This window comes from Lathyrus oleraceus, chromosome 7 (assembly GCF_024323335.1).
Source record: "Lathyrus oleraceus cultivar Zhongwan6 chromosome 7, CAAS_Psat_ZW6_1.0, whole genome shotgun sequence".
Taxonomy (NCBI): Eukaryota; Viridiplantae; Streptophyta; class Magnoliopsida; order Fabales; family Fabaceae; genus Lathyrus; species Lathyrus oleraceus.
Window position 1 is genome coordinate 236,411,250 of NC_066585.1, and position 14,102 is coordinate 236,425,351.

The following is a 14,102-nucleotide window of genomic DNA, read 5'->3' on the forward strand; positions in this document are numbered from 1 at the left end:
AATTAATTATTATACATTTACACTATCGATTTATCACCATCACCCGTTTGTATTATTTTATAAATTTTTAAAATAAAAATCAAATTTATTTTAATATCCAATGTAATAGTGTAAAATTCTTTTAATTTTTTTTTATTTTTTTTATTTTTATAAGTTAGTTAACTACTAATTGAAATTTGAAACTAACAACTTGCAAGGTCCAAACAGTTGAAAATAGTTAGTTAAAATTATGAGTGTGGTCCCATGCTATGTTCCTCAAACCCTTCAACCTCAAGCTCTATAAATTAAGGGGCACTCCCACCAACTCTCTTCACTCACTCATCAAACTAATTGCTCTCTCTCTCTAACTACCTTCTACTCCTCAAAGTAACTTCCTTTTTCATAACTACCTCATATTCCTTCTTCAGTTGAATAATAAAGTTAACATCTTTAACTAATTTCATGTTCTTAAATGCTATATTACAAAGAAATGTCTCAATGTTTTGTTTTGTTACATGTTCAGGAAACAAGAAATGGCTTTCATTGGCTTGCTTTTGGTGTGTTCCCTCACTATGTTCTCATCTGTTCATGCCTATGCTGAAGCATGGACTAATGCTCATGCTACCTTCTATGGAGGCAGTGATGCATCAGGAACAATGGGTATGCACCATTTCTCCATTTAAACCAGTCCTTGAATAAATTTCAATTTTTATATTTGTCTGTGAAAAAAATCAGATCTTGAAGTAACATAGAATAACCCTTTGATCTGATTTTCTTGTATAGGTGGGGCTTGTGGATATGGTAACCTTTACAGTCAAGGGTATGGAACAAACACTGCTGCTTTGAGCACAGCACTTTTCAACAACGGTTTAAGCTGTGGCTCTTGCTATGAAATTAAATGTGCAGGTGACCATAAATGGTGCCTTCCTGGCTCCATTGTTGTCACTGCTACCAACTTCTGTCCACCAAACAATGCCTTGCCTAATAATGCAGGTGGTTGGTGTAACCCTCCTCTCCAACATTTTGATCTTGCTCAACCTGTTTTTCTTCATATTGCTCAATACAAAGCTGGAATCGTTCCTGTATCTTACAGAAGGTAGATCACTCTTTCATATACTGTCGACAGTTTTCATCTTTTCTGTGTATTTTACAGTGGTGTTTTTTTTTGTATGTGTAGGGTATCCTGCAGGAGAAAGGGAGGTATAAGGTTCACTATCAATGGACATTCTTACTTCAACCTTGTTCTTATCACAAACGTTGGTGGTGCTGGTGATGTGGTTGCTGCTTTCATCAAAGGGTCAAAAACTGGTTGGATTTCGATGTCAAGAAACTGGGGACAGAACTGGCAGAGCAACAATTATCTTAACGGTCAAAGCTTGTCTTTTAAGGTTACAACAAGTGATGGTCGAACTGTGGTCTCCAATAATGTTGCTCCAGCTGGATGGTCATTTGGTCAAACATACACTGGTGCTCAAATCCACTAGAGCAGCAACATGTTGAAGTCTTCAATTTAGGAATACTATACATGTTAGTAGTTTAGTACCATTCAATAGTATACTAGGTTATTAGATAGTATGCTGTTTGGTAAGAGGGGTTTGGTTTTGGTTGGGAGTTTTAGAGGAAACTGAAGGGCATATATTATCATGGCTCTTCATTTTAGGTCTATCTTGGTTAGTGTGGTGTTTGCTTTTTGTGCTTTTGAGAAGTTTTCTTTTTTTTTTACCATTCTGCTAAGAAATAGTAGAAGTTAGCAGAAGGGGATATTTATGTTTTTTTTGAGTTAAGTACTAAATTGGAGGAGGTGGAATATGATACCACCCGCTATATTTAGTATTGGAGTGTGGTGTTTTTAATATTGGAGTATGTCTTTGTTTGTATTAGAGAGTGAAAGTGTAAAGTTTCTTATTAATGATCAATGAAGTAATTTAACTATTAAGCTTTGTTTGTGTGTATTTAGATTTACCTTTTAAGTGCTATTTAGTTGAGAAAAATGTTTGGAAAGATGGATTTAGAGAATGATTCTTAAGGCTTAGGAAGTTGGGCTACACATGAAATTGAAGCGCAATTTTGGGCACATATTTTGGATCTGGTAGTTTTTTGAGGATCAAATTATAGGCCTGGTCGCTTGAGATGTTCTTTGGAAGTTTCTCAAGTCAACCATTTAAGACAACCTATGACAAGTGACAAGTAAGGTACACTTTGAAAGGATTGATGTATTTAAAGAGGGTATAGCACACTAATTGTGTCCTGTGTTGTTACAATGCCCATGGGGTACAGTACAGGGTCAAGAAAGGGTTATTTTCTCTCTTTATTAGTTAGAACTCAAGTTAACTTTTGTGTAATTAAACAATAAGAGTAAAATGCGGATTTTTTACCAATATACCCCACATTTTCAATTAATTTCCCAAAATAACCCAGGTTTCAAAAAATTTCCCAATCTACCCCAGTTTTAGGAGGAGGCGCCAATTGGATTGGCGACCCCTCTTAAAAATTACAAGGAGGCGCCAATTGGATTGGCTAGGGCACCTGCCCTAGCCAATCCAATTGGCGCCTGTGTGTATTTTTTAAGAGGGGGCGCCAATCCAATTGGCGCCTCCCTTAAAAAAGCCTCAAATGGAAAAACTTCCAACATGAAAGTTGTAGATCTTTTCAAGACAATGAATTTGGATATAAATTTTGCAACATTTGGATTTGTTTTGAGAAAGTTATGGGCAGTTGAAGTTGGACTTCTGAGTTTTTCAACTGGTATCTGACCTATAATGTGTTGCATTATTTCATGTGTTTCTTTTAGAGTTATGAAATTTTGTCCAACATAACATTTGAAGTAGACATATTAAATTTTCCAACGCACTTGGTCCCACCTCAAAATAATTAAAAATGAGTGAGGTAGGTCCTTGCGAACTTGACCCAAAATTAGGGTTTCAACTGTAATCTGACCTATAATGTCTTGCATTATTTCATATGTTTCTTTTAGAGTTATAAAATTTTGTCCAACATAACATTTGAAGTAGACATCTTAAATTTTCTAATGCACTTGGTCCCACCTCAAAATAATTAAAAATGAGTGAGTTAGGTCCCTGCGAAGTTGACCTAAAATTAGGGTTTCTGTCAAAATGATCTATAATGTTTTGAAATGAATGATGAGCTTCCAAGTTTCAAATGGATTTTTGATGAACATGAAAGTTGCTCATATGGCGACTGTTGTTAAAACTTGAATGGAGGCGCCAGTTGGATTGGCTAGGGCAGGTGCCCTAGGCCAGGGCAGGTGCCCTAGGCTAGGGTAGGTGCCCTAGCCAATCCAATTGGCGCCTATGTGTATGTTTTAAAAGGAGGCGCCAACTCAATTAGCGAGTCCCTCATAAAATGCCTTTTTTGTCTTATAAATAGATGCGTTGTGTGACCTATTGTTCCACAACTCATATAATCATTTGCCTATCATGTTTGGTGTTCGTCGCCGATACGGTAAGGTGATTTATGCGAGAGACAAACCTCAATTGCTGATGCTGTTTTGGAACATCACCACGTTAGATCAACTGAAGAGGGAGCTGGTTCGATGGTTAGACGGGAAAATACCAGAAGGGGAAAAAATCAGAAGTATTGAGAGACTTGACAGTATCTTTGGTTGGGTGCGAATGAAGACTGATAAGGATGCTAGGGAAATGATGTTTGGTCGAGACGACATTAATTTGATTGTTGTAATCAGTTAGAATTATTTATGTTTTCAGATGTTTTGTACTGATGTTGGTTATGAAACTCGTTGTAACAAGAACTTAATGATATATATTGATTGATTGTTACAGAAATACAATGTTTTAAAAAGCATAAGAGCAAGATAAAATGTTACAAAAAGCTTAAGGTCTAGATAAAATGTTACAAAAATCTTAAGATCTAGATGATGCTCCTTGATTGGGACAGTTATTTTTGTTATGTCCTGGTTGACGACAGATACTACATAATCTTATCATTTTATCTGTGGAATCCATCTCTGTTCTGATACGTGTGCTGTTTGGCCTTCCTTTCTTCTTTCTACGCATCTCTTCATTGTGCCAAACAATATCTCCTTCATATGGAGGCCAGTAATCCTCCATTGGTAGTACTGAAAAGCTTTGACTATATACGTTCATGATGGTGTTTGCCTTGTACACATCAGATAAATGGGTGTAAGCGTCTTGACGAGTATAAGCGCATGCTGCAATGACATGGGAGCAAGGTATGCGGAAGGCCTGAAATTTTCCACAATCGCACCAACTTCTGTGTAGTTTAACCGCGTAGGCTAAGTTTGGTCTCCCGTCGCTGTTGCCCATTGTTTCCTGGACGCTGAAATTTTGTCTTTGACGGTCAAACACTGTTACAGCGTGTGTCGTAGCTTTGATGCTCTCCTCTTTCATGACCTTCATGCAACACTCACTGAATACTTGTCCAGACATTAACACTGCACTCCATCTTTCACCTCTGGTTGCGAACATAGAAGCCAACCTATAATAGGTTGATCTTACCAAGGCGGTTATCGGCAGGTTTCGAATTCCTTTGAAAACCCCGTTCATGCATTCCACAATGTTTGTTGTCATGTGGCCCCATCGACGACCACCGTCAAATGCTCTTGTCCACTGCTCAACTGGGATGTTATTTATCCATCTCCCCACGTCTTCATTAGACAAACGAATCTCATCACGATAATATTGAAAAGACGGTTGAGTTAAAGCATACCTAGCATTCACCACCTTCTTGCGAAGATTCTTATCTTTTATAGCACGCATGAAGTTTTGTGCAATGTGTCTGATACAGTAGACATGTGTAGAAGGAGGATCATGCCATCCGTTGTCATGGTTGTTGTAGGCACTTTCGATGGCAGCATGTCTATCAGAAATCAAACATAGATTGGCTTGTGGAGCGACATGCGTTCTGAGATGTCGAAGAAAGAAACCCCATCCACCAGCCGTTTCACCTTCAACAAGAGCAAAGGCAATGGGAAATACATTGTTGTTACCGTCTTGTGCAACTGCCATGAGCAACGTACCCTTATATTTTCCGTATAACCAAGTGCCATCAATTTGTAGGAGAGGTTTGCAGAAAGCGAAACCTCTGATGCACGGGTCAAATGCCCAAAAGAGACGGTGAAATATTCTATTACCTGTAGCACAGGTTCCGTCTGGCATCATTGCTGGCACTGTCTCCAGAATTGCCACAGTTCCTGGGACATAAGTTTTTAGTGCCCATAAAAACCGTGGTAATTCCTTGAATGAGTCCTCCCAGTTTCCGAAAACCTGCTCAACAGCCTTTGTCCTCGCAATCCATGCTTTCTTGTAAGATGGAGTATAATTATATGTTGTTCGGATATGGGATATAATTATACTCACCTTCACTGATGGGTCTTTATTTAACAATGGCAGAATGTCTCGACATATCAAAGCTGTGCTCAGTTTACGGTGATCTTGTTCAACCGTTGTTGCGACGCAACTGTGTGGTGGGTCTATTGAAGCGATCTCCCAAGAGTCATTTTTCTTCTTGTAAGATGCAGCCAAACGAAATTTACAAAGCATGTTACGACATTCGATAACATACCTTCTAGAATCAGTGCGTTTCACCGTAAAGTCAGCAAAGTTGTTCATGTGGTATTTTTTGATTGCCAAGACACATTCCTCTTTGGTACGAAACATGTCTCCCACCTTTAATTCGCCTACTGGTCTCGGATACGGATTATAGAAGACACTGTCGGACATTTCATCGTCGTTAAGAGCCATATTTGTCATATGTTGAGGAGGAATATAGGCATGAGTAGGAGGTATTGGTGGTGGTTGAGCCTCATCTTCATCGTCGTTATTCAGGATGTGATCAACCTGTATCTCAGTCTCCTCTTCTTCTTCATCAATAACGTCGACCTCTACTTCTGCTTCTGGGTTGAGTTCATCTGACCATTGTGCATCATCTGCAGCATCTCCACCAGCTGGATCCTGATCTGTTAGTTGAGACTGTTGAGACGGTATACATGGCTGTAGAGTAATGTACAACTCGATACAATCCATGCCTGAATGTTCATGACTAAGAAACATGCTTTCAACATCTTCATCGTCTCGTATCTTTAGGGGGAAAAACTTGCATTGACCATTCTCAAAAAATATAGGATTCTGATATGTCATCTTTGACACATTACCTGATGCTATGAAGGATTGTATTCTTTTTTTGAAATGCAAAAAGGTTGCATTTCTCTTCATCGTCACTCTAATGGTATCAGTGTTTTTAAAACAAAAACCATGAATCTCAGACTCAAAAGTTTCACCGTTGCAGTGAACGTTGATACTGTATAATGATGAAGATGACATTTTGGAGATGAAAACTATTTTGCAAGTGCAGATGAATGTGAGTGAAGATGCTAGGTATTTTGCAGATGATAAGTATTAATGTGAGTGAAGATGAATGTGAGTGAAGATGAAAAGGATTTTGCAAGTGCAGATGAATATGATAGTAAGACACTTAAATAGATGGTATCAGTGTCTCACATTGAAGCAAGTCTGAGATACCGTGTCAAGCATGCAAGTAATTTCATAGATGAGGTGTCTGTCATGCAATACAGTGTGACTTGATGTGTCAAGCATGCTAGGTAGTCAAGAGTTGATGTGTCTGTCATGCAAGACAGAAGTGAGTATTCAGCATGCAGGATAGTAGAGAGCCACGTGTCTGAGACGATGTGTCAATCCTGCAAGACAGTGTGAGTTGATGTGTCAGCCAGGCAAGCTATCAAGAAGGTAGTCATCAGCATACAGGAGACAATACAGACACGTGTCGGACACCTAAGATGGTCAGAGATGAGGTGTCAATCATGCAAGCCAACCATAAGTGTTTTGTTAAGCATGCAGGAGACAACAATGCCACGTGTCAGACATGCAGAAGGTGGCGCCAATTGGTTTGGCGCCTACCTTTATGGCTTGTACATGGTCGCCAATTTGAATGGCGCCCCCATGTAGTCAGTCCTCGAAACCATGCATTCAGAACTAGCCTTGCATGCATGTACCCTATGGTGTCGCCAATTTGAATGGCGCCCCCTCCTTAAAATTGTACATGGTCGCCAAATGAGGTGGAGACACCATGCAAACACATTTTTTCATGCACTCCTCCATTTGCCTATAAATTGATCTACTCCTTCAACAATTCTTCCACACAAACATTCTCACTACCTCATCTACATTTCTCACTACTTCATCTACATTACTTCTTTTCCATTTTCATCTACACCAACTCCCTAACAATATGTCTTTACTCACAATGGGCGAAGCACACAGAGGAACAGTTGCAAACATCGCGACATACGTAAGTTTTTTCGTGTACTTCTTTTTTATGTTTCATCTCCACCAACCCCATTTTATTTTGAAATACCGACTTAGTCAAGTGTTACATTATTTCTATTATAGGATGTCTCAAGGTTTCGCACTCGAGTCCACGAATTTGTCCCGATGGACCCGATGATTCAACCTTATGTTGAACTCGCCGGTTTTGGTCACCTTAGCAAAATTATGTCTTGGTCTATAGATAACAAATTCATTCTAGCCTTATGCGAAAGATGGAGGCCAGAGACACACACATTTTGGTTTCCAACCGGTGAGTGTACCGTGACGTTAGAAGACGTCTACATGCTTTTAGGACTACAAATTGAAGGCAAAGCTGTTAATGGTAAGACCAACTTTCCAAATTCAATTTGCATGGAGCTTTTAAACGTTGATTTGTTAGATGATAATGCTAGGGGACAAGGTATACTACTATCACGCCTAAAGTCATATTATAATAGTTTTTATTTAGATGAGCATTCTACCGAAGATGCTCGAATCATCAAAACTAGGTGTTACATTATGTTGTTACTAGGATCCTTTTTATTTCCCGAAGGTAGTGGTTCTAGCATGCATATTATGTACTTACCTTTACTTAGACATATAGATAGAATAGGTAGTTATAGTTGGGGATCCGCATGTCTAGCCTATCTGTATAGTTCTTTGTGCAAAAACTGCCACAAAGATACTTCTACATTTTCTGGATGTGCTGTTTTGCTACAAGCATGGGGATGGTCAAGACTACCGTCTCTAGCACCGGTCAATAGCAACCCCTTCACTTTTCCATATGCAAAAAAGTAAGTTGTTTAAATTGCTATATCTTTACTTCCTTCCTTACAGTTTATTACCCATAACTAATTTATTTTAACTTTTTGTTGTAGATGGTCGGCACGCGGTATGAATTACAGTAGATGTCCGAGACACTGTATTACTCAATATCGCAACCTTTTGGATCACCTTCGACCGGCAGACGTAAGCAAAATAATTACATTATTTCTTCATATTATATTGACTTTTTCTACATTCATTTAAATCCTATTGTCTTTAACATTTCAGTTCATTTGGCGTCCATACCTTAATATGGATCATGAGCATCAGATCAACCCTGAAGACGCAGCCGTATGGACAACATGCACACCAATAATACGGTTCACAACAGTGGAGCTGCACAACACCGATCGTGTGAAGCTGCAGTTTGGTATGGTCCAGAATATCCCAGATCCCCCAGCTAGCCTAGGAGAATGGCATATGCGTAAAGTGAACGACCAACGGAACTACAACCCTTGGCAACAATTCGCAAGATCAGAGTGTCGCAAGTGGAAGCACCGTCATGACCATGTCTTAACTGACGCAGTCATGCCAAATGAGGTAAAACCAAGTCGTACTTATATGGCTTGGTATAGATCAGTTGGATTTCAATTCATCGCCGATGATATGTACCTCTACGACCCACGCCAGACAAGTTACACACAAGAAGGCTCAACATCTAACCCCCAACAACATTCTCAGCCCGATTACTCACAACCACCTATCCGACAAACTTTCCGTTCCACAAACACACAAACATACAACCAAAACATGCCATTCACCCAACCCCAAAACCAAGAACATCCCCCATACCACCACCAACAAATGGACCATCAACCTTCGACCGAACATCGCTTCGCACCCACACCATCACCCTACCAAAGTCGCCTTACCCAAAACACTAACCGCCCCATCACCTACCGTAGCCAAGAACCCCAAACATCACAATACCAAAACATCCCACAACCATATCTCTTCCAAACACCCCAACAACCTTTCCAACCTTTCCTAGACCCATCATTGTCACCCATGTCCCCCTTCAACCGTCCTGGTCGCCCATCCATGAGTCAACCACACCCCAACTTCTCTGGCATGGGTCATGAGCTCAGCTACGCCGGTACACCATCATTGAATACTGAAGACTATGCTGAGTTGGCTGAATACCTCAACGGACCTTCTCCTGTAGGCGGTAATGACGCTCCTGGACCATCAGATGAACAAACACCGGTGCAGAATCGTCAACGTGGGTTAGGGCCAAGGGTTAGGGTAGCTAGGGGATGTGGGACCGGAGGTCGGTTAGGTGATCCCGGTCATCACCATTAGGATTCATTGTGTAAAATCCAAATTTTATTAATATCAATTCGTATTATGTCAAATTTATCTTTGTGTATTCTCCAAACATTAAGTTTCTTTCATAATTCTAAAATAAACACATATCATAAAACAAAAATTTATAGGTCAGAAACCCTAATTCAAGGACTTCTTATTGTTATGTTGAAGGGCTTGAATTTGGTCCCTTTTGGCAAAATACACATACACTTGTTTTGACAGAAACCCTAATTTTGGGTAAAGTTCGCAGGGACATAACTCACTCATTTTTAATTATTTTGATGTGGGACCAAGTGCATTGGAAAATTTAAGATGTCTACTTCAAATGTTATGTTGGACAAAAATTCATATTCCTAAAAGAAACACATGCAATAATACAAAACATTATGACTCAGATAACAGTTAAAATGTCAAAGAGTCCAAGTTCAGGTGCCCATACCTTTCTCATAAAAATTGCAAATGATGCAAAACTTTAGTCCAAATTCATTATCTTGAAAAGATCTACAACTTTTATGTTGAAGGTTTTATCATTTGAGGCTTTTATCATTCAAACTAAAGGGCTTGAAGTTGGTCCCTTTTGGCAAAATACACATACACTTGTTTTGACAGAAACCCTAATTTTGGGTCAAGTTCGCAGGGACATAACTCACTCATTTTTAATTATTTTGATGTGGGACCAAGTGCATTGGAAAATTTAAGATGTCTAATTCAAATGTTATGTTGGACAAAAATTCATATTCCTAAAAGAAACACATGCAATAATACAAAACATTATGACTCAGATAACAGTTAAAATGTCAAAGAGTCCAAGTTCAGGTGCCCATACCTTTCTCATAAAAATTGCAAATGATGCAAAACTTTAGTCCAAATTCATTATCTTGAAAAGATCTACAACTTTTATGTTGAAGGTTTTGTCATTTGAGGCTTTTATCATTCAAACTAAAGGGCTTGAAGTTGGTCCCTTTTGGCAAAATACACATACACTTGTTTTGACAGAAACCCTAATTTTGGGTCAAGTTCGCAGGGACATAACTCACTCATTTTTAATTATTTTGATGTGGGACCAAGTGCATTGGAAAATTTAAGATGTCTACTTCAAATGTTATGTTGGACAAAAATTCATATTCCTAAAAGAAACACATGCAATAATACAAAACATTATGACTCAGATACCAGTTGAAAAACTCAGAAGTCCAACTTCAACTGCCCATAACTTTCTCAAAAAAAATCCAAATGTTGCAAAATTTATATCCAAATTCATTGTCTTGAAAAGATCTACAACTTTCATGTTGGAAGTTTTTCCATTTGAGGCTTTTTTAAGGGAGGCGCCAATTGGATTGGCGCCCCCTCTTAAAAAATACACACAGGCGCCAATTGGATTGGCTAGGGCAGGTGCCCTAGCCAATCCAATTGGCGCCTCCTTGCAATTTTTAAGAGGGGGCGCCAATCCAATTGGCGCCTCCCTCTAAAAGTGGGGTATATTGGGAAATTTTTTGAAACCTGGGTTATTTTGGGAAATTAATTAAAAATGTGGGGTATATTGGTAAAAAATCCGTAAAATGCTGGAGAGACTTGAAAATTTAAGTTTGTATTGTACTTATCACTCACAATGTGCAACGACACTATGGACAGTTAAACTAGCACGCCAAAATTACAATGATATAAAGTATGAGTTTTTAACCAAACAAAAACCAAGGGTGTTAAAAATATAACCCATACACCATAACTATTAAAAAATACACCATACCTATTAAAAAAAAGGCACAGCTCAAACCCTTAAATTTCCTAAAATGTCACTCTAATACTGGGTTTTCATGCACGCATCCAATGCACAAATATTATTTAGGATTTTGTGTTTCAGGTAAACTTGAATATTTGTAGTGTTGGATTTTGAAATTTGAACGCGTTAGGATATCAAAATTCGAATAGGACTATTTGTGTATTGGATGCGTTTTTGGTTGAATTTAAGCTCTTTTATAATATGTGGTGCATTTGAAAATTAGGATTTTAAAATCTTGAAAAAGTTATTTATGTATTTGGTGATAATTCACATATACCCTGTACGAATATCGAATTGGATCACGCGTAAATATTAATGATAATATCAATTAAAACTAAAGTTTCGGTGAACATATATATGAGTGAGTATATGCTAACTATTTATAATTGATTTTTCAAGCAATGTTAATTAAGTGGTCGATACGAGACTATGAACTCTTTCTCCCAACTAATTTTCATTATAAATAAACAATATTTTTAATAATAACATACCGATTATTATATTTGATCATACCACGAATCCAAATAACGTACCGACTATATATACTCCTCAAGTATCTAATTCTTTGAGAGTTGCAAACTGCGTACCCGAATTCATACCACATACCAAAACGAATTGCGAATCATGTGACTATAGTTTCGAATGAACTTGAATTCTCTTATAATATGTGGTGCTTCCGGAGTTCAAAATTCTATCACTGTGAGTGGCATTTCCAAGAATTCCATGAGATTTGAAAGTAATACTAAGGGTGCAATAAGCAAGGGTTTACAAAAATGCCCACTTTGTTTGGGACTAAAACTGATCCAGACCATTACATTGAAACAAACAGAAAACCAGAACCTATTTTAAAAAACCATACCCAATTTGCAAAACCGCTTGCTTATAAACAGCTCGATGATAAAAGGAAAAGGAGTCATTGAGAGTGAGAGGAAAATCAAAGAGAAAGTGAAAGCAAGAAAAACAATAGAATGAGACGGAAGCAACAACTGCATAAAATTGGTTTATATTAAAAACCGGTTTTGAACCGGATCTGAATCAGTTAGATTGATTCACATAATTATTACATTTGTTTACGTATCATTATCAGTATCATGTCTGTGATGACCCTTCATTGAAGTGACGCGAGTTGTTGATTTTTTATGGTTTCGTGCCACATCATGCAAAAACATTAGGAGTTCATATTAAGTAGAGAACATTAGGAGTAGTGTCTATAGCACCATATCTAATTTATCACAATCTGTTCAATGACTGTATAATCGAACAATGCATTAGTATGTAACTCTACATAAAGACTAGTTTCGTATGGCCCAAGGAATGTTTGCAGGAATTATTGGAGGCCTTTGAAGGTATTGTAGAAAATACCCTGTTCTACATTGGTAATTCAGATCGATGAGAAACAAGGTTAATATTAAGCTCTTTAAATTGGGGGATCCACATATTATTTGCTGCACAAGGCTCCTTCCAACACTGATCGTTGAAGAGGTTTCGGTGGCTTAGCTTTTGCATCTACTTTGTTGCAAGTTAGGAAGTAATTAAATCCAATAGCACATGTTGATTTTTAATGATTATTTAAAGAGATTTCTTGTTGTGACCCCAATTAAACCCGACACCCCTCTATTATGTAAGAAAAGACAGCATTACATTGCAAAATCACTATCATTAATTGCCCAAATTTACATGATTCCAGCGGATTTTTTTGAAAATTCTGGGGCGATATTGAAAATTTAGAAGTAACTACGGAAAATTTTAAAAACAGTATGTTTTATACCGTATATGTCAAAATTTTCGAGATTTTATACTAGAAATTCCAAATTTTCCAATATTAATTCTAACAATTTTACCAGAAATTTCAAAATTTTCGATGCAAAATCCCATTTGATTTCTAAGAAAATTTTAAAATTTTCGGTAGTTATAAATAAAGACTTTGTTTTTTATCAGAAATTCTGAAATTTCCGGTATGAATAAAAACTGATTTTTATCGGAAATTTTGAAAATTTTGGTAGTTGCTATTTTTTAATAAATGTTTTCCTTCTTTTGCAGTGAAATATAGAGGCAGGGACGTCACTATTGTAGGCAGAACTATCGATAGAGCGACAGACAAGGTTAGGGCCGCTGAGGCTATGTTTTCTCTGATACGGGTTGGACGAGTGGTTCAAACTGATTCACACCGGAAATGGTTTGCTGAGTAGGGTCAATTCTGCACACCTCATAACACTCAACCTCGAGATATACAACCAGTTGAGCAACCCATAGATGAGGTGGCGGATGAGGTGGGAGATGAGGTTGTTGTTAGAGATGTTGGAGAAGTTGCTGAGGAGGTTGCTGATGAGGTTGGTGAAAATTCTGTTGGGGAGGTTGCTAGAGCTGGAGAGGTTGTCAGGGTGGTTGTTGATGAGGTGAATGCTGAGGTGGTCCAGGAAGATGTTTTTGTTGTTGATCCGATCTCATATGTTACTGCTGATACAAATGTTACAACTCCTTCGACCGAACCCTCTTTGCACACTGACGGAGGATTCTTTAAAGGACCCGTTGACTAGTCGATGCTTACCGAGTATGGAAACCATATGGCGTTACGACTATGGTAGGGAGAGTTATATGTATTTTATGTTTAACTTTAATTTGTTTATTATTGTGCCATGAAATCTAACTGCAAATGTTTTTTTATATTTGTTTGTCATAGGACCGTCCCACACTGAAGGTGACTTCGCACAGGTCGAAGCGGAAGGACTTCCCAAAGATTTCGATGCCTGAGCAAGTCAGCCGGATTGTACGAGATTTTGAGCTACTTGATTTTGCCCACTACTCCTTCACCATACTTGATACAACGCTACTTACTGTGTTTGTTGAGAGATGGCACAATGAGACATCTTTCGTTTAGGGAGATGACT

At 38.1% G+C, this 14,102-nt stretch overlaps 2 protein-coding genes across 2 annotated transcripts; both read left to right on the top strand.

Annotated features, from left to right (window-relative positions):
• Positions 1–268: 268 nt before the first annotated feature.
• LOC127105211 (expansin-A15) lies at positions 269–1,919 on the top strand. Its single transcript, XM_051042373.1, has 4 exons — positions 269–366; positions 503–639; positions 763–1,075; positions 1,157–1,919. The coding sequence occupies exons 2-4, from the start codon at positions 513–515 to the stop codon at positions 1,461–1,463; spliced, it is 747 nt and encodes a 248-aa protein (XP_050898330.1). The 5' UTR covers positions 269–366; positions 503–512; the 3' UTR covers positions 1,464–1,919.
• Positions 1,920–7,685: 5,766 nt separating this feature from the next.
• On the top strand, positions 7,686–9,485 carry LOC127106274 (serine/threonine-protein phosphatase 7 long form homolog). The gene is made up of 3 exons (XM_051043577.1): positions 7,686–8,095; positions 8,180–8,270; positions 8,355–9,485. The coding sequence occupies exons 1-3, from the start codon at positions 7,821–7,823 to the stop codon at positions 9,426–9,428; spliced, it is 1,440 nt and encodes a 479-aa protein (XP_050899534.1). The 5' UTR covers positions 7,686–7,820; the 3' UTR covers positions 9,429–9,485.
• The last annotated feature ends 4,617 nt before the right edge of the window (positions 9,486–14,102 follow it).

Coding starts and splice junctions, on each gene's coding strand:
- LOC127105211 (XM_051042373.1), top strand. CDS start 513: ATGGCTTTCATTGGCTTGCTTTTGGTGTGTTCCCTCACTATGTTCTCA. Junction 640..762: donor TGATGCATCAGGAACAATGG/GTATGCACCATT, acceptor TTTCTTGTATAG/GTGGGGCTTGTGGATATGGT. Junction 1,076..1,156: donor GTTCCTGTATCTTACAGAAG/GTAGATCACTCT, acceptor TTGTATGTGTAG/GGTATCCTGCAGGAGAAAGG.
- LOC127106274 (XM_051043577.1), top strand. CDS start 7,821: ATGTTGTTACTAGGATCCTTTTTATTTCCCGAAGGTAGTGGTTCTAGC. Junction 8,096..8,179: donor ACTTTTCCATATGCAAAAAA/GTAAGTTGTTTA, acceptor TTTTTGTTGTAG/ATGGTCGGCACGCGGTATGA. Junction 8,271..8,354: donor ATCACCTTCGACCGGCAGAC/GTAAGCAAAATA, acceptor TTAACATTTCAG/TTCATTTGGCGTCCATACCT.